A 20,675-nucleotide genomic window follows, 5' to 3' on the forward strand; every position below is an offset into this window, starting at 1 on the left:
GAAAAGTGGGCAAAGGCTGGCTGAGGAGCCCACACTCAGGAGACCTCAGTGGTCCCTGGCTCTGGGACCCCTGCCTGAGCCACGGATTATGCTGACAGGAGACGAACCCAGTCTCTCGGGGAACCAGGGCAAGAGGCAAGGGCAGCAGTGACACCTGTTCCCACTGTCCTGTGGCCTTTGAAGCTAATAATTAGCAACACCACATGCCTGCCTAGCATCAGACCAAGCCCTGGGGCTGGAGATTCCAAGGCATCTGAGCACCTCTGGGGACTCAGCTCACCAGAGCACCACCCAGGTCAGCTTGCATCTGTGACTGAAAGGACTCAACACAGGTATAAAAGCCACCCAGAGCTAGGAGGAAAAGCTCCTTGGCCCCAGGGCACACCTAGGTGGTGAACCCTAGAACCTTCCACCTGGGAGGCAATGGGTGGCCCATTCCGGAGCAGTCTGGCTCAGTCAGGGCCCTCCACAGTGATAATCTGGGGTGGGTTCCCCCTAAGGCCTGGTATTCCTTCCAGCTCCATAGCCCAACCATTCATCTCCCCAAAAAGCCACAGCACTCAGTTCCCAGACATGGCCCCCACTTGAGACTGGTGCAGAGGGAGAAACAGAGCTCCCCCTAGCCCCAGGCCCAGTGTTCGAAGCCTCAAACCTTCTGCCTAGAGCCTGAACGCCCCCTAGGTCTCCAAGCTCAGGCCCAACTCAGCCTAGCTGACAGCCCACGAGTGGCTGTGGAACTCCGCTGACCGACACAGCCCCTGGGCTGGGTGTTCCTTGCAGCTCCGTGCACCTCATCTCTGAATCAGGCGCACTTGAGGCCAGGCCACCTGGGCTGTCTCCACAGTGGCTGGTGGGCATGCCACCCTGACCCAAGGCATCCAGGGCGTGGGTTGACCACAGTTATGTCCTTGGCGACATGGACCATCTCTCAGGGGTGTCCTGGTCCTTTGGGACACCTTGTCAGGTGAGGCATGGGGGTGGGTCCAGACAGGTCTTGGCTCTGAGCGAGGTGGCCATGGCAGGCCCATGAGAGAATCCAGTGGGTCCCAGGGCCCTGGCACGTGGGGGCCCCTCTTGGCTCCTCTTGGTGATGACGAGTCGACTCTCAGTGGCTCCGTCCTCTGGGGCTGAGGCACACGGAGCAAAGACGCGAGGTCGAGTAGGAAAGATCCTTTTATTGGGGTGGACACGGAGCACGCACTAGTCCATGATAAAATGACTTAAGAGAAAGATCCGGAAATGCCGACTTCTCCCCCTGGCACACATTCAGAGCAAAGCCTGGGCACAGAATAGGTCCCAGCCAAGTCTTTAAGGCCCGGACTGGAGAGCAGGAGCAGGGAGAAAGGCTCCCACCCATGCTGCTGGGCCACAGCAGGGCCCTGGCTCTAGACCCTTGCAGACAAGCTCTGGTTTTTCCGGAGGAGAATTGGAGGGGGGTGGGGGAGTAAAAGGGGGTTCTGGGTAGTGGGGTTTGTGAATAACAATGTTTTTTAAAAAGCATCTACCAACATCACACTACTGGGTCTGACGTCCCCTTTAACCATCGCTTGGTACATTTTACAGCATAAATAAAAACTCAAGGAAAATAAATACATCGGCTCCTATGAGGTTGGAAGTGGTATGGTCAGGTGTGGTGGGCCGGTAGGGGCAGGGCAGGGGGCGCTTACACAAGGCGGGCGGGCGAGGAGCAGACAAGACAGGAGGCGCCTGTGGGGGAGTGAGAGTCTTAAGTGTCCTCATGCATGTCCGGGCTATCGGTCCGTGCGACCTTGCGGGGGGGTGCAGAGCTCTCACCCTCAAGGTCCACTTGCTCCTGGTCTCTCTTCTTTGCGGCATTCTGAGAGGCACGGGAAAGGAGAGGGGGTGTTAAGTCTTCACTGGGGTGAGCTCCTGAAATCCTGTGTCTGGGCCTGGAGCAGGGCAGTCAATCCAGGGTCCCTCCTGCCCGCCAGACCTCCCTGCACAGCCACAGTCTGAGGGGCCGCCAGCCTGGGACTGCCAGGCACTTCCTGGGCACTGTGAGAAGTCACCACCGCTGGCAATGACCCACACCCCATCCAAAACACCTAGGGAAGCAAGCCGCCCAGCCAGGACGGGCAGAAAGAACTCAGGAGCCACCCAGGGGAGACGTGCATTGCTGCAGAATAGGAAAGCGGGCCTGGGTGGGGAACTCTCCTTTCCAAGGTGGGAAGTAAGGTCTGTGGGGTAGGAGGACTGGGTGGGCTAAGTAGCTTCAGATTTTCTGAGCAGTCACTTCGTCATGCGGTCCCCCTCCAGCCTGGCCCAGGGCAGGTCTCTGTCTCACGTTCAATGTTAGGCAAAAGAATCCCCAAACCGACTATGATGCAGAACAACACATTAACATCTTCATTCAAGAAAAAGAAAAATTGGGGGCTCCTGGGTAGCTAAGTCGGTTAAGTGTCTGCTTTCGGCTCAGGTCATGATCTGAAGATCCTGGGATAGAGCCCCACATCGGGGCTCAGCAGGGAGCCTGCTTCTCCCTCTCCCTCTGCCCCTCCCCCTCCACTGGTGTTCTGTCTCTCACATGCTCTCTCAAATAAATAAAATCTTTTTTATTTATTTATTTATTTATTTATTTATTTATTTATTTATTTAACTTTTTTATTTATTTATGATAGTCACACAGAGAGAGAGAGAGAGGCAGAGACATAGGCAGAGGGAGAAGCAGGCTCCATGCACCGGGAGCCTGACGTGGGATTTGATCCCAGGTCTACCAGGATCGCGCCCTGGGCCAAAGGCAGGCGCCAAACCGCTGCGCCGCCCAGGGATCCCTAAAATCTTTTTTAAAAAAAGTCCTGTGTCAGAAAGGAAGCCTCAGGGGAGTGGGGGTGCAGCTTCTCACTGCAACTATGCCTGCTTGTATCCCCTAAAGTTTTAACCATGTGTACGTTTCAGCACTGAACAGTGACTCTAGGTAATAATGCGGTCTATCTGCTGCCAGGGCTGCTCTGGCAGGCTGTGGGGAGCCAGGCCTCCGTGGTACCCAGACCTTGGCACCCCCTGACAAGCCCCTGCCTGTCCCTGAGCACCAGAACCCTACAGCCTCCATGCAGCCATCCACTCCTCTGAAATGCTCTTCCCTCCCCTGGCTGGCCTGGCAAACTCTGATTCAGCTACCAGTCACCTGGTCCTCCAGCCACCTGTGTCCTTCCCCCACTTAAACCCCCGCTGCTGGCCATTACCGTCCCCATGAGCTCTAGCACCTGACCCCATGTGCCTTACCTTTTTGTCCCATTGCTGATGTAGGTAGCGCAAAAGGATGTTTGTCTTTTCTGTCACGATGACTGAGGAGAAAAGGCAGAGAAAGTTGCAGGCAGAGGCTGCAGGTGACCCAGCCCCCACCCTGGCCTGCACTGCTCCTACCAGGACAGGTGCTCACCCCTCCCAGGTCTCCTGCCCACCTCTGCTCTGGGTGGCCTTGCTGGGACCCCAAGTCTGCATCCCACAAACACAGGTTTTTGGGAAGCCTAGTGTTTTTGCTCCCAAATACATAGCTACTACCAGGGAACCGAGCCGGCTACTCCACCTGGGTCCCTGCTTTCTAGGGAGAGATCGAACCTTCTGCCACAAGTGGGATGCCACCCCTGGGTAGGGAAATGAGCCCCAGCACATAGGTCCAGGCAGACCAGGAACACAGATCTGTACAGCCGGGCCCCAGGGACCACAGAACCCACCATGCAGGGTTCAGGTAGATTCTTCTTCGCAATTAAATAAAACACAACCACAATAACCTTAATTAAGCTTCTCCTGCGCTGCAGGCTCTGGGCCTTTCTCTGCAGGTCCCTCTACCTGGTCGCCTCTACTTCCCTGAGCTGCCTGCCCCAGTCTGGGTGGGATCCCTCCCACAGTACCCATCTCGGGGTCTGTGATGTGGTGCTGGTAGGGGACACCCAAACTTATGGGAGAGGAAGGGGAAAGGGCTGGTGAGCAGCAGATAAGGGCTAATGAGGGCCCTCTCGGGGGCTGGACGTGGATCCCAGCATGTGGAGATTAGGACGGTCCCAGAGAAAGCCAGGCTTCCCACTACTCCCCGGAGCTGGGAGCTGAGTGGCATCCCATAGGTCACCACCTGTGCTGCCCTGCGGCTCCTCCCCTCAGCAGCCAGGATGAGACAGACAGGCCACTTACTCTGTTCAGATGGGTACTCCCGGGTGGGCAGGTAGACTGAAGGACGCCGGTTCTGCAGGAGAGTTGAGGAGACATGGGTTAGGAGAGCAAGCAGGCTGACTGGGGCCCCTTCACCCTTCAACTGGGCACCCACCCTCCAATGAAGATAGAACAATGTGCAAAGAAGTTGGGCGGCACCTAGCTTAACGACCAGTCTCTGCTCCCCGCGAGACCCCAATGGGCTGTGCCCATCACCCCTTTCCCTCTGGCAGCTCCCCAACCGCTTCCAGTGCCCGGAGCACGCACTCACCGAAGCTTTGCACACAGAGTCAGCATGAAATCGACTAAAATTGCTTTTGTTGTAGACAGGCAGTCCTTTCAAAAAATCTGCCTAGAAGACAGGGAAGATGGTAAGTGAGACCAGGCACAGTTCAGGTCACCCCTGGAGTACTCATGAGACTGGGCTTCTGGGTGACTTCCAGTTTCCATCTTAGTGTTCTTCTGTTAAGTTTTCCAGAATGCTACCCTTAAGCTGGCTACCTGATGTGCATGCTGTGGTGACCAGAAAAAAGTTAGGGGGCCCTGGGAGAATTGAGCATTCTCTTTTGGGGTCCTTCCAACAGCCCTGTAACCAGGCGAGAGGCGGGAAAACTGAGGCTCAGAGAGGACAGACCATTTGTTCAAAGTCAGGAACAAGCAGCAGGGTGGGAAGCTGGACCTGGACCCAGCCTCTATGCCTGCTGAATATTAAACTCCTGGTTTCAGGCGGCCCGGGTGGCTCAGCGGTTTAGCACCGCCTTCAGCTAAAGTGTGATCCTGGAGACCCAGTATCAAGTCCCACGTCGGGCTCCCTGCGTGGAGCCTGCTTCTCCCTCTGCCTGCGTCTCTGCCTCTCTCTGTGTGTCTCTCATTAATAAATAAAATCTAAAATAAATTAAATTAAAATAAAATAAAATAAAATAAAATAAAATAAAATAAAATAAAATAAAATAAAATAAAAATAAAATAAAATAAAATAAAATAAAATAAAACAAAATAAAATAAATAAATAAATAAAATAACATAAAACTCCTGGTTTCTTTTCCATTTATCCACCTTGGCCTGGATCTGGAATGGGAAAAACTCATCTATCCTTAAAAACCCTGTGAGCCAGAGTGATGAATTAACAGGGAGCAGGGCCTTGGGTAAAGGGGAGAGAGTGGCCAGTACACAGGCTGCGGCTCTACAGTAACCGTAGTCCAGGGTCAACTGAACTCCCAAGTCGTAAGAAAACTCAGAAATCCAAGTCTTAATGTGCCGTCACCAGGTTGTTCAAGTTGGCTGGGCTTTTTATAAAATGCTGTGTAGACCAAAGCAAACAGGTCTGTGAACAGGGGTCAGCTCAGGGGCTGCTCCTGGGGCACATGACCCAGAGGCCACTCCATGAAGGGGAGCGTGCCCTGTCCACGTGCGGAGCCTGGCCTCTCACGGGGAAGGCCAGATTCTGCAGATCCACAAGGCTGCCGGGAGCCAGCAACTGACTTTATTCACAGCCCTGACTCGTCAAAAGTCCTTTTGCACTGATACTCCGGCATGAGCTGGGCAAAAAAGGGTGAGGATTCTGGAGGGGAAAGGCTCCGACTCTGCATAGGATGGGACTCTCAGCCATAAGATAGGGGCAATAAGGTCCATGAGGGATCCCTGGGTGGTGCAGCGGTTTAGCGCCTGCCTTTGGCCCAGGGCGCGATCCTGGAGACCCGGGATCGAATCCCACGTCGGGCTCCCAGTGCATGGAGCCTGCTTCTCCCTCTGCCTGTGTCTCTGCCTCTCTCTCTCTCTCTCTCTCTCTCTGTGTGTGACTCATAAATAAATAAAAATTAAAAAAAAATAATAAAAAATCTAAAAAAAAATAATAATAATAAGGTCAAATAGAGCTATGTCCACCTCAAGAGACTGAGGCACTAGAGCATGAGGATGCTCAGAGAGGAATGATGGCTGAGAGCCTGGGATAGGGAGTGACTTCTCAGCAGAACAGGAGGGCAACGCTGTCATCAGGCCTGGAGTGGGGCAGCTAGGGAGGGGTTCCCCAAATGGCCCGCCAAGGGCTGAAGTCACCGCATAATAAAGATGAGGAAATTGAGGCCTTAGAAGGGTCACATGGTACTTGTCTGAGGTCACTCGGCCCCAACAAGAAAACAAGGAAGTAGACGGACCCAAGTTCACCCAACCTCAAGAAGCCAAGCTCTTTGTGTTACATGCCATGCCAGTGCCTCAGTTTCCCTGCCTGAAAACCAAGGGCCCAGAGCCCCTGCAGGCTACATTAACCCTGCTCTGGGAGACCCATCCCCATACCTGAGCCCAAGCTAGGCAACCTCAGGGAAGCAGCTGTTCAGATGATCCCTCCCACCAGCCTCTAGGGCAAGCAGAAGCAGGTGTCCTCACCTCTGCAGGGCCCAGCCCTCGAAGAAGACCTACAGACCTACCACTCTGGAGCCAGCTCAAAGCCCCTCTAACTTGCCTCCTCCATCCCAGGACCCTTGCCCCAACTCCACCCCAGACTATGGGGCCAGCTTCATCCAGCCCGCAAGGTTTTCCTCAGGCTCCAACTACGTGTCAGGCCTGGCACCAGCCACAACAGAGTGGCTCTTGGCCCTGGGAAGCATCTAGTACACAAGGACACAGGTGCTCATTAAAGAGCCGTGCAGTGACTACAGAGTGGCTATGAAGACAGGGTGCCGTGAGGTGATGTGTGAGACCCAGGACAGCACTGGGGAAAGATGTGGCTGATTTGGAGGGTCAGGAAGGGCTGCCCAGAGGCAGTGATGCAGGTACTGAGCCCTGAATGGTGAAGAGAGGCCCCCGTCCCTGTCAACGCCCTCCACAGGTCTGGCTCGACTTGGCCTATGCTGTCCTCCTGCCACAAACCCCCTATCTCTGCTGGTGCTGTGCCTTCCTCCCAGAATGCCCCTCCTCTCCCCATGTGGGAAACACCCACCAGCCGCTCCATCCAGCTCAAAATCCCCCTCTGCCTCTTTCCTCTCTCCACACCTTGGGGACCTCTGCCAGAGCCAAGATCACACCCCAGCGAGGTCATCTGTTGACACATCCACCTCCCTTGCTGGACTGACTCCTCCCTGAGGGCAGGGCAGGGCTGTCTCAATGCTGGACCCCTGGCAGGGCTCACATGGAGTGAGAGGTATGGAAGCCCCAAGCCCACACTCAATCCTGGCCGGGCCCCTCACTGGCTGTATGACCTGGGGGAAGTGGCCTCCCAGCCTGGAAAGAGCTTCTCAGAGAGCTCCCTGGAAGGCCAGCTGTTACATCAATGTGTTTGTGCTGAATAAATGAATGAAGACAGTATGACTAGTACTTCCTGTCAGCTAAGCAGGAAAACAAGGCCTTGGACACAGGGAAGGAATCCTCACTCAAGCCAGACAAATCCTAGCCACAGCTAGGCCTAGAAGCTGTCCACAGCCTCAGCAAACACTCACTGAACATGTGTGTGCCATCCCTGGGGCAGACAGCCCATAAGCGATCCAATCAAAGGGAGATGAAAAGAAAAGGTGTGTCAAGAGAGGAGACACAAAGGGCCTCCTGAAGTCAGGAGGGGATCCTCCGAGAAGGTGATGTTCACAGGAAGAACATTCCAGGCAGAAGAAGCAGCAGGTGCAAAGGGCCTGCGGTGGAAGGGACTTAGCAGTGTGAGGACATGAAAACAAGGCCCGTATGGCTAAAGCTTGGAGAGGGAGGAGTGAAGAGTAGAGATGAGGTCACAAAGGTAGACAGGGGTCTTGGGGACTGAGGGGGAAGCTGGGGTTTCATCTGGGTTACAAGAAGCCCTTAGAGTATCTTATATGCTAGAAAGTTGTATAATGAGATTTATATTTTAAATTACAAGCTCCCTCTCGTTCCAGGTGAATTACAGACTGCCAACAGGGCAGGATGGAAGTAAGGAGATCAGGAGGTGGCTGGGAGAGGCATCCAAGCAGAAGGTGGCAGTGCCTGGAGCAGGGCACACAACTGTGGATGAATTCACAATGCATTCCAGAGACAAAGCCATTAGAACTTCTTATAGACTGGACATGGGGGATGAAGTTGCAGCAACGAATCAAGGACAACACCCAGGTCTGGGGACCCCCATGCTCAGAACCCACTTTCCTATCTCCTTCTTTTGCCTATCCCCCACCACATCCCATGAGCTCTGGGTTGTGGGCTGGGACTCTGGGTCCAGCGCCAATGGCGTTTTGACCTGCCCTGACAAAAGCTTGCATCACCCGTCAGTCCTGGGGATGCCAAGTAGTGGGGGATGGGGGGGGGCCTTGGGCACAAGTCTGATGTCCCACACTTTACAGGTTGGGGGACAGAACCCCAAAGAATCATTAGAGACAAACCCCAGGATGAGTAAATGGCCCAAACGGCTGGCATTATTCCCACTTCAAGATAGGAAGCCAGATGGGAGAAGATGCCCCAGGCCCCAAGTCACCCAGCTCATCTGTTGAGCGTTCACTGTCCTAAGCCCTTTATGACATCAGTTCTCTGAATTGTCACAACCCTATGAGGTCTGGACTGCTGCTACCTCCATTTAACAGGGAAGAGGGCTGGGGACCCGAGAGATGAAGTTACTCCGTCCTCGGGGCAGGTCAGGGCCGGGAATGCTGGGGGTGGGATCAGGGCTCTGGGGGACCTGGGCAGTCTGTGATGTCGCACTTCCTTTGGCGACAAAGCCCCACATGTCACAATGTCAAGCCCCCCTCCCCCGCCCCAACGCCCAGACCCGGCTCCCAAACCCTCCTGAGCTGGAGAGACCCAGGCCGGGTAAGCCAAGGGCTAGGCCTGAAACGGGGGTCTCGGGGGACCCCGTCCCCACCCCCACCGATTTCCGGGGTACCAGCGACCCGGAAATGAATGGATTGTCAGGGCCTGGAAGCCTAGATGGGGTCAGGGGTCGGAGAGAGGAGCCGGGGCGCGGTCAGCAGGAAGCTCACAGCAGGGTCCCAAGGTTGAAGGTTATAGGGCAGAGCGAGGGGCGGGGCGGGGCCTGAGGGGGCCGGGCAGGGAGGTGAGGGGCTTCAGGGATTACTAGAGGTGGGTGGGCCCGCGGCGCCATTTTGTCGAAGGGAGGGGAAGTACGGGCCCGGCAGCCTCTCTCACCATCTTCTGTTTCCTCCGTCGCTGCCTCAGCCACCGCCTCAGCCGCCGCAGCCGCCACCACAGCCGCCTTCTTAGCCGCCGCCGCACAGTAACTTCCAGCCACGGCACAGCGCACACTGATGGCGCCGCCGCCCCCCCTCATTGGCCTGCCTTCTAGCCCCGCCTCCAAAGTAGCGGCCTCTGCGCACTCCCATTGGCCAGATCCCGTAAGTCACGCGTCCATTGGCTACCCCACCTCCTCCCTTTGTGGTCAAGTTCGGTTGAGGAAGCAAAACCCCGCCCGGGAATTGGAAGCGAAGGCAGCAAATTCCGGAAGTGGGCGGAGGCCCTGTCCCCGAGGCCTCTTGGGACTTGTAGTCCACAACTCCGGGAGTTCCGCAGGTCTCTTCTTTTTCTAGTGTTTACTTCACTTTTTAATATGGTGTGTCATGCAATTTGCACAGCAGCCCCGGAAGAGAGGGACCTACCGCAACACTCCCAGCATCCTCCGCAGAATCCAAACTCTAGGTTTCGGCATATCTAAACTGCTCCGTACTTGCTGCTTCCTCTTTGAATTGACAGCTCAGATTCTCTTGTTCATATGCCCCTGTGGCTCCCCAGCCACCCAAGGACCCAGTCTCATTCCTTTGGCCCCGAATTTTGGGACCCTCCGGGGGGTATCCTTTTATCCTGACCCCTGGATCTAATCCTTTCTCCCTTTGGGCCCTCCCAGGTCCTGCTAACCGCTTCCAGGAAGCCCTCTGTAACTACGTTCTTCCAAATCCAAGCCAAGCAAAACTTCCTCTGGGCTCCCATGGCCCTCACAATCCTCCTCTCAGCCCTGACTACTTTGTCTCCAAACTGCCTTTAAGTTTGAAGGCAGCAAGGTTAGACAAGGACCCAGCACCCAGTACATAGGAAGCACTCAAAAGTTCTAAGTGGAAGCTACTGAGTATTATTATTCCAACAATGCGGCCAAGGGGAAATAAGCACCTCATTTCATAGGAGCCAAATGAGCCTCAGAGGGCCAAGGGCTTGCTCAAGGTCACACAACCCATCCCCAAGGAGCAGGGGGATTCACACCCCAACTCCCCACAAGACCCCCCAGACCTGTTAAAAGTAATGACGTAAATAAGAAAAAATGGAAATTTCAACATTTATTAGGCAATGATATTAAGGAATTCTTAACCACTTTTTTTAGGTGTGTAAAGTTTTGTGATTATGTCTTTAAGAGCCCTTTGCTTGGAGAGATGCATTCTGAAATACTTAAGAAATAACCCAATGTCTGAGATCTGCTCTCAAATAACACAGGAGGGCGCAGGTGGGTTGTGGGTAACTGGTGGTGAGAGCCGTGAACAGAATCCACGGGGTTCACTGGTGACCACTACTGTATGTCCGGAATTCTTCCTAATTCAGTATCGTAGAAAGAGACTCGGCAAGGTCTGAGCTCCTGCTTCTACTTTCGGTACAACCCTAGACTTCCCCCCAGTTCGAGGAGCGCTCATGTCTGAGTTGTCCCAGCTCCCCACAAAAACAAGAGCAGGAGCGGTTCCAGGAAGGGGAAATGCTCCAATGGGGCGGGGCCGTGGGGGGCGGGGTAGGGTCCCGCCGGCAGCTTCGCGCTCCTCAGTGGCTCAGCGACTTGCGGCCTTTGAGCATGCGGCGAAGGATGACCTGGACGCCGGCTGGCGTGCTCAGGCGCCGGATCCAGCCGTGTTTGTGCTTGCGTTTGATGTTGCTCGGCTGATACTCGTTGCCACGCGCCTTACCCCGGTTCTGCTGTGTGGCGAGGAGTCCCCAAGCGTGGGGAAGCCCGGGCCTGGCCCGGGTCTGGAGCCACCTGCGGGGACGGGGGCAGGGCGGAGAGACGGCGAGAAAGGTCAGAGGGGGCGCTGCGTCCCTAACCCTAACCTCTTGGAGCCTCGGCGCCCCCGCCCGTGCCGGGACGGAGCAAAGGCGCGAGGCGTTGGCAAGTCGTGTTGTCGGTCAACAGCAGACACCAGCCCCCGACACCGCCCTTGTTCCCGGATTTGGGGAAGGGTCCCCGTGGGGACTCACCCGACGCGACCCAACTGGCGACCTACGGATCCCATCAGGAGAGCCATGTCCGGCCGCCGGGCGCGACGTCCTCGCGCCAGCTACTCCAAAGTGAATAGGCTCCGAAGCTGCGTTAACGAAAACCCCTGGGAAATGTAGTTTGTCCTACGCGGAGCCCGCGTGGCCGCCGGGTCCTCCAGGAGTGGTCGTTCTGCGCCTGCGTCCCATCGGCGGGAGCGTCCTTCTCCGCAAGGGCGTGTAGGTCCTCACGCCGGCCAGCAGGTGGCAGGCGAACGACACCCTTTAGGCATGCGCGTGCGTAGAAGATGTTGTGTCCCGAGGTCCGCTGGGAACTGTGGTTCCTTCTCCTGCCGACCGGCAGAGGGTGCCCGGAGGTGACCGTGGCGCAGCTGGTGGCAGCCTCAGGAAACGGCTGGTCGAGCCTCCTTCCCCCAGCAGGCGGCAGGCAGATGGCACACAGCTGGCTGGCAGCTCTTCTCTGGGCCCAGCCAAGTCTCTGCTCCTTGGCGGGGAGCCCAGGAGACCTAAGTCGGGGTTGCCTGGATGTCCTTGGGGTGGTCCCTGCTTCTCTCGGGGATTCGGTTTCTCAATCTAAACCTCATGTGCTGCAAGCTTGCCCTTGGTGGTACCTCCACTCGAGCTCTAGAAAAATTTTTCTAATACTCAGAGCCCCTTCCCCCCTCTCACCGCCTCTACAGCTCCTCGTTGCCCCAGGGAAGATATTCAGCTCCTCTGGCAAGCATATGAAGCCCTCTATACACACACACACTAAATTTCAGCCACACCCTCCTATGCCTGATTCTTTATTCATCTTTTAAAATCCTCAGATTTTTTTCCTCTCCCCAAGCCCCATCTCTCCCTATGACCCAACCCTACGATTCTCCCCAGACTCCCCCAAAAGTCTAGGGGGCCCTCAGGGGGGCCAGGCTTGTGGCTGAGTCTCTGCAGGGGCCCCAGAATCTCCCAACTTGGAGGGCGGGGGGTGGGGGGGTGGTTTCTGCATGAATCAACTGTAGTCTTCCTGGAGCACCCTGAGTGGGCAAGAGTGGGAGGTGGGACCTAATCCAGCTCTGGCAGCAAATTCCAGGAGTTGGGAGTGGGCAAGGAACGGTTAACCCCTTGTCCTCTGAAGCCCATCCTACCTGCACCATCACTTAGCAAACCCAGTACAGCATTATACCACTAAACCAGTACGGGAACGCCGATGATGTATTGAGCACTTATTGCGCTGGGTGTTTTTACCTGCATAGCAAATTCACGAAGGGATCAATTTCACAGAGAAATAAGTGGAGTCTCGGAGAAGGGGTTTGGCCAAGGTCACTATCAGCGAAGGGCAGAAGCTGGATTTGAACCTTGGGATCTCTGACTCCGGCTGACACCACAGAGTCACCGGTTAGATTGGCCGATCTGGGAAACTCCAGTTCCCTAATTACTCATAGCTTCAAGTCGTCTGTTTAAAGGTTTAACGAGTAACGACTTCCAGGACTTGATACCACAGAGCCGTGGTTTTAAGTTCCGCCTCTGCCCCGCAGCCCCCCAACCCCGCCCCCGCCCCGACCTTGCCTTGTGACCTTGTGGTCTTTATGAGCCTCAGTTTCCCCACCCGAAATTGGAAAGATCTGGGAGTCTCTAGAACGGAAAGGTCAGCACCGACAGGATTATGGGGTCCCGGTTTGGAGGGCACAAAGCAGGTCGGAGGCAGGGGCTAGACGAGGGGGATCCCATTCGCAGTAAGGGGCTCCGGCTGCTCTCCCCCCAGGGCTCCGCAGACCCGTCCGGGACCCCTTCTGGGCCCTGGGCCAGGCCCAATCCCTCCCTCCACCTCGGTAAGCCTCTGAAGGGGGTGGGGCCGTTGTCCCCTGAGCCCGCCTCCATCCCGGAGCTCCCGCCTAGGATTTGCAGTCTAACTAGGCCAGGACACTTCACGGCTTTGATTGGTCTAGACGCCCATCCGTCGGCATACGACCCCTCCCCCCGGGGAGACACTTAAAGGGCCGGCTCTCTCGGCGGCCGCGGGATGCCCCCGCGCTGACCGCCTTGGGCCCGAGCCTGCCCGCGTAGACGCGGCTGGTTCGACCCCGTGCCACCATGTAAAACGGCGCCGCAGGCGGACGCTGGCTTCCCCGCCCGGGACCCCTCCGCCCTGCCCCGGGCTACGGGGCCCTCGATGAGGTGAGCGGGGAGTGGGCTCCGGCGGGGGGCATCGAGGTCCCTGGGGCTTCCACTTGGGAAGGGGGTGTGCACAAAGCCAGGGCTCCGGCTCTTAGGAAGCCGCGGAGCCCCAGTGGCTGCGACCCCGCCGCAAGGCTTCCTAGCACCGGAGAGGCAGGGATCTGGCTCTGGGGAGGGGACCTGGCGTGGCGCATCTGCGTCCCCCTCCGCAATCCGGGGCTGGGATTCCACTGGAGTGGGGGGCGCGACCTGCCTCCCCTGTATCACCGAGTACGGGCCTGGCCGTGCCTTCGGCGTGTCTCATCCCCGCGGCGCCCAGGATGGGGACGGGGGAGGGGTCGGTCCCATCTCCAGGCCCTAGACAATGGGGGTGCGCTGCACGGGTATCCCCCTTGAGTTATGTAACTGCCTGTGGTTGCCATGGACACGGGGGGGGTGGCCCAGGGAGCAGGATAGAGGCCTGGAGGGGCCCCCAAGGGGGGCTTTACCTTCTCCATCCTCATCTCCACCTTTGGGGATTGTGTGTCAGACCCCCGGAAGTCAGGGTACCGACATGGGTACAGATAGTCTGGGCTTCCGCTTGTCCGTCTGTGTTATTGATCCAGTCTGGGTCTTGCGGAGCTGGACAAGGCCTTCTGGAACTCAGTCCCTAACCCCCTTGCCCAGGGCCTCACCTTTCAGGAGCCAGGTTCCCAGACCTGGGATGGGGGCTCATTGGAATCTACACCTTCCCAGATGCCTTCAGAGGCAGTCAGAATGTGCCCATTTGGTGAAAGTAAGTTAATGAGAATGTGCATGAATGGATGGATGGATGAATGAATACGTGGGTTACAAAAGCCATCGCTGCTATAACCTGGAACTGGAGGGGGTTCTCATATGCCACAATGTCTCCTCCTCCAAGAAGCAGTGCTTGACTATACCACCTTCCCCATGGACACCTCTTGGGGTCTGCCATAGCCAGGTCCTTCTCTCTAGGATAAGCTAGGAGGGTGGCCGACCAGCATGCAGGCACTGGCTAGACAAAATACCTCCGTGCTTGGCTGGCTCTGGCCCTCCAAAAACTTGGAGCCCAGAAGGCGCCCCCCTGGTGCAGCTCACCTGACCCAGGTGCAGGTTTTGGGTGCTGTGGGGATGGAGGGCTCCTCATTTATTAGATGGCCCCTGAGATGGCTGTGGCACTACTTGCAGGACACACCATGCTGACTGGGGTGACCGACGGGATCTTCTGCTGCCTGCTAGGCACACCACCCAACGCTGTGGGGCCGCTGGAGAGCGTCGAGTCCAGTGATGGCTACACCTTTGTGGAGGTCAAGCCTGGCCGTGTGCTGCGGGTGAAGCATGCTGGGCCTGCTCCGTCGCCTAATCCACCACCACTTCCAGATGCTGCCCATGGGGACCGGTCTGGCCTGGTCCGCTGCCAGCGCCGAATTACCGTGTACCGCAACGGGCGGTTACTGGTGGAGAACCTGGGCCGGGCACCTCGAGCTGACCTCCTGCATGGGCAGAATGGCTCTGGCGAGCCACCGGCCGCCCTAGAGGTGGAGCTGGCCGACCCAGCGGGCAGTGATGGCCGCTCAGGCTCAGGCAGTGCTGGAAGTGGCAGTGGTGGCCGGCGGCGGCGAGCCCGGCGCCCCAAGCGCACCATCCACATTGACTGTGAGAAGCGCATCACGAGCTGCAAAGGTGCCCAGGCCGACGTGGTGCTCTTTTTCATCCACGGCGTTGGCGGCTCCCTGGCCATCTGGAAGGAGCAGCTGGACTTCTTTGTGCGCCTGGGCTATGAGGTGGTGGCACCCGATCTGGCCGGTCATGGGGCCAGCTCGGCACCCCAGGTGGCCGCAGCCTACACCTTCTATGCGCTGGCAGAGGACATGCGTGCCATCTTCAAACGTTATGCCAAGAAGCGAAACGTGCTCATTGGGCATTCCTACGGGTAAGCCAATGCTGGGGTGGGGGTGAGGGTGAGGGGTGGCAGGTGGCAGGGACTGGACACCCACTTGCCATCACTGATTTCTCTCTTTAAACACTCTCATTAACATCTGTAACAAGATAGGGATTCCCGCCACCTCTGCTATTGTTTCATACCATTTTAAAGCAGTGTTTCTCAGCCCCGACACTACTGAAATTTTGGGTTAGGTCATTCCTCTCTGTGAGGGGCTTTCCTGTGCACTCTAGGATGTTGAGCAGCATCCCTAGCCTCTACCCACCGGTTGCTGCTGGCACAATGACCTAGTGATGGTCACAATAATCAAAAGTATCCTCAAAAAAAAAAAAAAGAGAGAGAGAGAGAAAAGTATCTTCAGATACTGCTCTAGGTTCCCTGGAGAGAGAGAGAGAGAGAGAGAGAGAGAGAGAGAGAGAGAAGTATCTTCAGATATTGCTCTAGGTTCCCTGGCAGTCAGAATCATACCTGGCTGAGAACCACTGTCTTTTAAGTTCAAAAATCACTTGTTCTGGAGATACCAATGCCTCCAAGGAAGGGCTAATTAGAATCCCATAAAGTCTTTTTACAAGGGCACTGGTTGCTCTAATTCACTCCCCCTTAAAGGGGTGATAGATAATACCATTTAGCATTTAGGTGAGTGCCCACTGCTTTTAAGACTCTGTGCCTGGGTGCCTGACCATTGCCAACTGGTACCATTCTCTCTCTTACCCAGGAAGAAAGGCAGGATCTGATCAGTCAGCTACTTTTTTTTTAATGCTTTATTTTTAAATATTTTTTAAATATTTATTTATTCATGAGAGACACAGAGAGAGAGAGGCAGAGACATAGGCAGAGGGAGAAGCAGGCTCCCTGCAGGAAGCCTGATGTGGGACTCAATTCTAGGACTCCAGGATCATGCCCTGGGCCAAAAACAGACACTCAACCACTGAGCCAAATCAGGTGTCCCTGAGCCAGCTACTTTGAGAACCACTGTTTTAGCAGTGTAGCCCATGCAATTAGACAAGAGAAAGAAATGTTACATATGTTTCTGAAAGGAAGCCAGGCTGGGTACTAACATAGCTCCTCTTTGTTCATATGAGAACACCCCCAAAAGTAGATGCTTATGCTAAATGTTTCCTTCAAATTTTTTGTTTTTGTTTTTGTTTCCTTCAATTAAATGAGCACCTATCTGTGGTAGTTCCTGTGACCCCATAACAATGCTATGAGGACAGCCCAGTTACCATTTCACAGATGTGGAGACGGAAGTGCAGGGAGGTTAAGCAATCTGTCCAAGGGCACCTAGGGAGTCACTGGTACAGTTAAGTCCACCTGACTCCTGCTTGTATCCTGTCCCTCTTTACAGCCAGGGTTGGCAAATTTTTTCTTTTTTACAAATGCATTTTTTTAAAAGATTCTATTTATTTATTTATTTATTTATTTATTTATTTAATTTTTACTTATTTATGATAGTCACACAGAGAGAGGCAGAGACATAGGCAGAGGGAGAAGCAGGCTCCATGCACCGGGAGCCCGACGTGGGATTCGATCCCGGGTCTCCAGGATCGTGCCCTGGGCCAAAGGCAGGCGCCAAACCGCTGCGCCACCCAGGGATCCCAAAAGATTCTATTTATTTATTCATGAGAGACACAAAGAGGGAGAGAGAGAGAGAGGCAGAGACACAGGCAGAGGGAGGCAGGCCCATGTAGGGAGCCTGATGTGGGACTTGATTCCCGGGTCTTCAGGATCACGCCCTGGGCTGAAGGCAGGCGCTAAACTGCTGAGCCACCCGGGCTGCCTGGCAAATTTTTTCTTAATGGGCCAGGTAGTAAATATTTGAGGTTTCTAGGACATATGGTCGTCTCTGTTGGAGCTTCACAACTCTACTGTCATAGCAAAAAAGCAGCCATAATTGTAAACAAATGGGTGTGGCTGTCTTCCAATAAAACTTTATTTACTAAATAATTTACAAATTTACAAAATGATAAACTTAGTTTAGGTAAACCAAATGGCTAGCAGCACCGGCCGTTTGCCAAATGAACCCGGCTTTAGAGGGACTGAGGAGCTGGACCCTGGGGGCTCTTCAAGTCTGTACCTTTCTGCCCTGCATAAGGCAGGCTGGTGTGCCATGCCCAGAGGCCAGAGACAGAGAGAGGATCCTTATGGGCAAGGGATGCGTAGGAAATAAGGACGTTCTCTGAGAAACCAGAGTCACAGTGTGATTGGATTGCTTTCTTAACAATGACAATAAGTGGGCAGCCCCAGTGGTGCAGCGGTTTGGCGCCGCCTGCAGCCTGGGGTGTGATCCTGGAGACCCGGGATCGGGTCCCACATCGGGCTCCCTGCATGGAGCCTGCTTCTCCCTCTGTCTGTGTCTCTGCCTCTCTCTCTCTCTCTCTCTGTCTATGAATAAATAAATAAAATCTTAAAAAAAAAAACAATGACAATAAGTAATTCTTAACCCCTTTGGGGGTCATAGCAGCTTTGAGGATCTGATGAAAGTTCTGGATTTGGATCTTCTCTCCAAAAAGAAGGAAAAAAATTCACTCTCAACATATACAGTCTTATATTTGGGGGCACTCAAGATGCTCCACCCATCCCTCACTCCCATCTGGTGCCTGTTCTGGCTCCAGGGGAAGGATATTGGCTCTCAAGGACCTGTCTCTGGGTGAGGGGAGGGCATTAACTCCCTCACTGCCTGTATCCTGCTGACCACCACCCTTCAACCCTCCCGTCACCCACTACCCACCGGCAGTGTCTCCTTCTGCACGTTCCTGGCACATGAGTACCCAGACCTGGTGCACAAGGTAATCATGATCAACGGCGGGGGCCCCACGGCATTGGAGCCCAGCTTCTGTTCCATCTTCAACATGCCCACATGTGTCCTGCACTGCCTATCACCTTGCCTGGCTTGGAGCTTTCTCAAGTGAGTCACCCCAGCCCTGGCATCTCCCTGAGTTGGGTGGGAGGGGAGGCTGTATTGCTGCTGGGATGGGCATTGGGGGCACCCCTGGTGGCCAAGCTGGCACGAGGGCTCCAGGAGTGCCTCCCCACCACCAGGGCTGGCTTCGCCCGCCAAGGAGCCAAAGAGAAGCAGCTGCTGAAGGAAGGCAATGCGTTCAACGTGTCATCCTTCGTTCTGCGAGCCATGATGAGTGGCCAGTACTGGCCTGAAGGTGACGAGGTCTACCATGCTGAGCTCACTGTGCCCGTCCTGCTCGTTCATGGCATGCACGACAAGTTTGTGCCCGTGGAGGAAGACCAGCGCATGGCCGAGGTAGGGCCTTGGCACCACACCCCCCAAGTCCCCTGCTCATGCACCCCTGGAGGATTTTGCTGGTGCTCCAGCCCCAGGGAAAGGAAAGCTTAGATTGAGAGTGGCATCCAGAATGTGGGGCTGCCCTGAACGGGTATTAGGATTCTGTGTCCCCACGGTATATCAAAGGTGCTCTTCACAGCTGGGATTTGTGTAAGTGACCAGGGACACTACATAATTCTGGGAGAGGGTGGGTCAGAGGATCTTTAGATCAGAGACTACCAAGTCTTGGGATCCACAGCACTTGGAATAGCTCTGGACCAGCAGTTCTTAACCAGCAGGGATTCTAACCCCCAGGGGACATTGGAAATATCTGCAGACTTTTTTGGTTTTCACGAATGGGGAGGAGGGGCTTCTGGTATATAGTGGGTGGATGCCAGGGATGCCGTTCAACATCCTTTAATGAACAGAATGGCTCCACAGCAAAGGATGTTCCCACTCCAAGTGTCAGCAATGCCAAGGTCGAAAACCCTGGCATGAGAGACCTTGTCTTCCTCTCTCAGTGGTTCTCACCCAGCGGTGAATTTGCTCCCTAGGGATATCCAGCAAGGTCTGAAGACATTTTAAGTTATCACACTGTGTGGTGGGGGGGCATGGGACACTGCTACTGGCATCTAGTGGGTCAAGGCCAGGGGTGCTGCTCAACATCCACAGTACAACGGGCAATGCACCCCCCGCCCCCCCCCCAATGATGATCCTGCCCTATATGTCAGTAGGTTGAGAAATCCTGCTCTGGATATATTGTAGTCACGTCATAAATGTTGAATGAATATTGAGTTGAGCTCCACTGGGGCAACAGGCTGTCCTCCAGCTCCCCCTTGGGTGGAAGTAGAGGGATGAAGGGTAGACCACAGGAGGGACTTCCTAAGGCTGCAGGTCTGGTGTGGATGGGCTTGGGTATCCCAGGGCAGCCTGGCCCCCCACAGCACCATTCTGCCTTTGCCACCCTAAACCTGTGCCTTCCCATCCGCCCTCCCCGCTCCCCTCCAGATCCTGCTCCTGGCCTTCCTGAAGCTCATTGATGAAGGCAGCCACATGGTGATGCTGGAGTGTCCGGAGACGGTCAACACGCTGCTCCACGAATTCCTGCTCTGGGAGCCCGAGCCCTCGCCCAAGGCCCTGCCCGAGCCCCTGCCCGCGCCCCTGGAAGAGAAGAAGTAGCCGCTGGGCCGGCCGGGCATCGCTTGGTGAGCCGAGGAGCAGCAGGAGGAAGCCAGGAGCCGCCCCACGGCCGCAGCGCGGACCACCCGGGCGGGCTGTTCGCTCCGGTGGGCGGAGTCAGGCCAGGGGGACGCCCCCAGGCCAGCTGGGTAGGGCATGGCATTCTCGGGAGCCCAGTGGATACACACCGCTCTCCGCTTCCATCCTGCCGGACCCATCGGTGTGTTGGGGCCGGGGCCGGAACCCCCGTGGAGGATGACCTTGTACAGAAGCCCCTGCCTCTCAACGCCACGGCCGAGGCAGGCCCCCCCACCCCGCTCTGTCTTCCGTGTCAGCCGTGCTTGATCCTGGGACCCTAGCGGCCCCGCCTCATTGCCCGAGCCCCTCCCCACCCCCCAGTTCTTGGCGCTGGGAGCTATTGTTGCCCAAGGGGGGGAGGGATAGGGGGGCTGGCGCCACCGAACCTGCACATCTCAACTTGTAACTCAATAAAAAGAAGTGACAATCTGAGTCTCCGCACCTGTGCTGGGTGACCGCAGGGCGGGGCCGTCGTGAGCCTGTTTCCCCACCTGCAGCCCGGGCTGATGCGGGCGCCACCCCCTCAGGGCTGACTCGCCAAGTGAGGGCGTTGGCCGGCCAGGCTCGCTTCCGAGTTCTCGCTCCCTCCCTCAGAACACAGGGGCTGCTTGGGCAGGATTCCCGGAGCAGAGGCAGATGGTGAGCTCCTGTCCCTGGAAGGCAGGAAGCCGTCCAACTGAGGTTCATACAGCGGTTAAGATGAGGATCAGTAGATGTTGCATGGGTTAAAAA

General features: G+C 55.8%; 3 protein-coding genes across 9 annotated transcripts; 1 reads left to right on the top strand and 2 right to left on the bottom strand.

The window, feature by feature from the left end:
• Positions 1–1,155: 1,155 nt before the first annotated feature.
• Positions 1,156–9,439, bottom strand: DDA1 (DET1 and DDB1 associated 1). Of its 5 annotated transcripts, none has more exons than XM_025457968.3 (5): positions 9,259–9,439; positions 4,439–4,515; positions 4,150–4,201; positions 3,244–3,305; positions 1,156–1,837 (listed from the first exon to the last, which is right to left on the bottom strand). In XM_025457968.3, the coding sequence occupies exons 1-5, from the start codon at positions 9,398–9,400 to the stop codon at positions 1,727–1,729; spliced, it is 444 nt and encodes a 147-aa protein (XP_025313753.1). In that variant the 5' UTR covers positions 9,401–9,439; the 3' UTR covers positions 1,156–1,726. The 5 variants fall into 5 exon arrangements, with proteins under 5 accessions (XP_025313753.1, XP_025313758.1, XP_025313757.1 ...); XM_025457973.3 differs by having other exon boundaries at positions 4,439–4,519; positions 9,259–9,390; XM_025457972.3 differs by lacking the exon at positions 9,259–9,439 and adding an exon at positions 8,684–8,807 and having other exon boundaries at positions 4,439–4,519.
• Positions 9,325–20,375, top strand: ABHD8 (abhydrolase domain containing 8). 3 transcript variants are annotated; one of them, XM_025457965.3, is made up of 6 exons: positions 13,252–13,467; positions 14,134–14,242; positions 14,656–15,400; positions 18,144–18,314; positions 18,449–18,665; positions 19,695–20,375. In XM_025457965.3, exons 2-6 carry the CDS (start codon positions 14,203–14,205, stop codon positions 19,863–19,865), a joined length of 1,344 nt encoding a protein of 447 aa, XP_025313750.1. In that variant the 5' UTR covers positions 13,252–13,467; positions 14,134–14,202; the 3' UTR covers positions 19,866–20,375. The 3 variants fall into 3 exon arrangements, with proteins under 3 accessions (XP_025313752.1, XP_025313750.1, XP_025313751.1); XM_025457967.3 differs by lacking the exons at positions 13,252–13,467; positions 14,134–14,242 and adding an exon at positions 9,325–9,464; XM_025457966.3 differs by lacking the exon at positions 14,134–14,242 and having other exon boundaries at positions 13,255–13,467.
• MRPL34 (mitochondrial ribosomal protein L34) lies at positions 10,382–11,982 on the bottom strand. Its single transcript, XM_049098406.1, has 2 exons — positions 11,296–11,982; positions 10,382–11,077 (listed from the first exon to the last, which is right to left on the bottom strand). Exons 1-2 carry the CDS (start codon positions 11,340–11,342, stop codon positions 10,864–10,866), a joined length of 261 nt encoding a protein of 86 aa, XP_048954363.1. The 5' UTR covers positions 11,343–11,982; the 3' UTR covers positions 10,382–10,863.
• Positions 20,376–20,675: the final 300 nt, after the last annotated feature.

Source organism: Canis lupus, chromosome 20, assembly GCF_003254725.2.
Source record: "Canis lupus dingo isolate Sandy chromosome 20, ASM325472v2, whole genome shotgun sequence".
Classification (NCBI taxonomy): domain Eukaryota; kingdom Metazoa; phylum Chordata; class Mammalia; order Carnivora; family Canidae; genus Canis; species Canis lupus.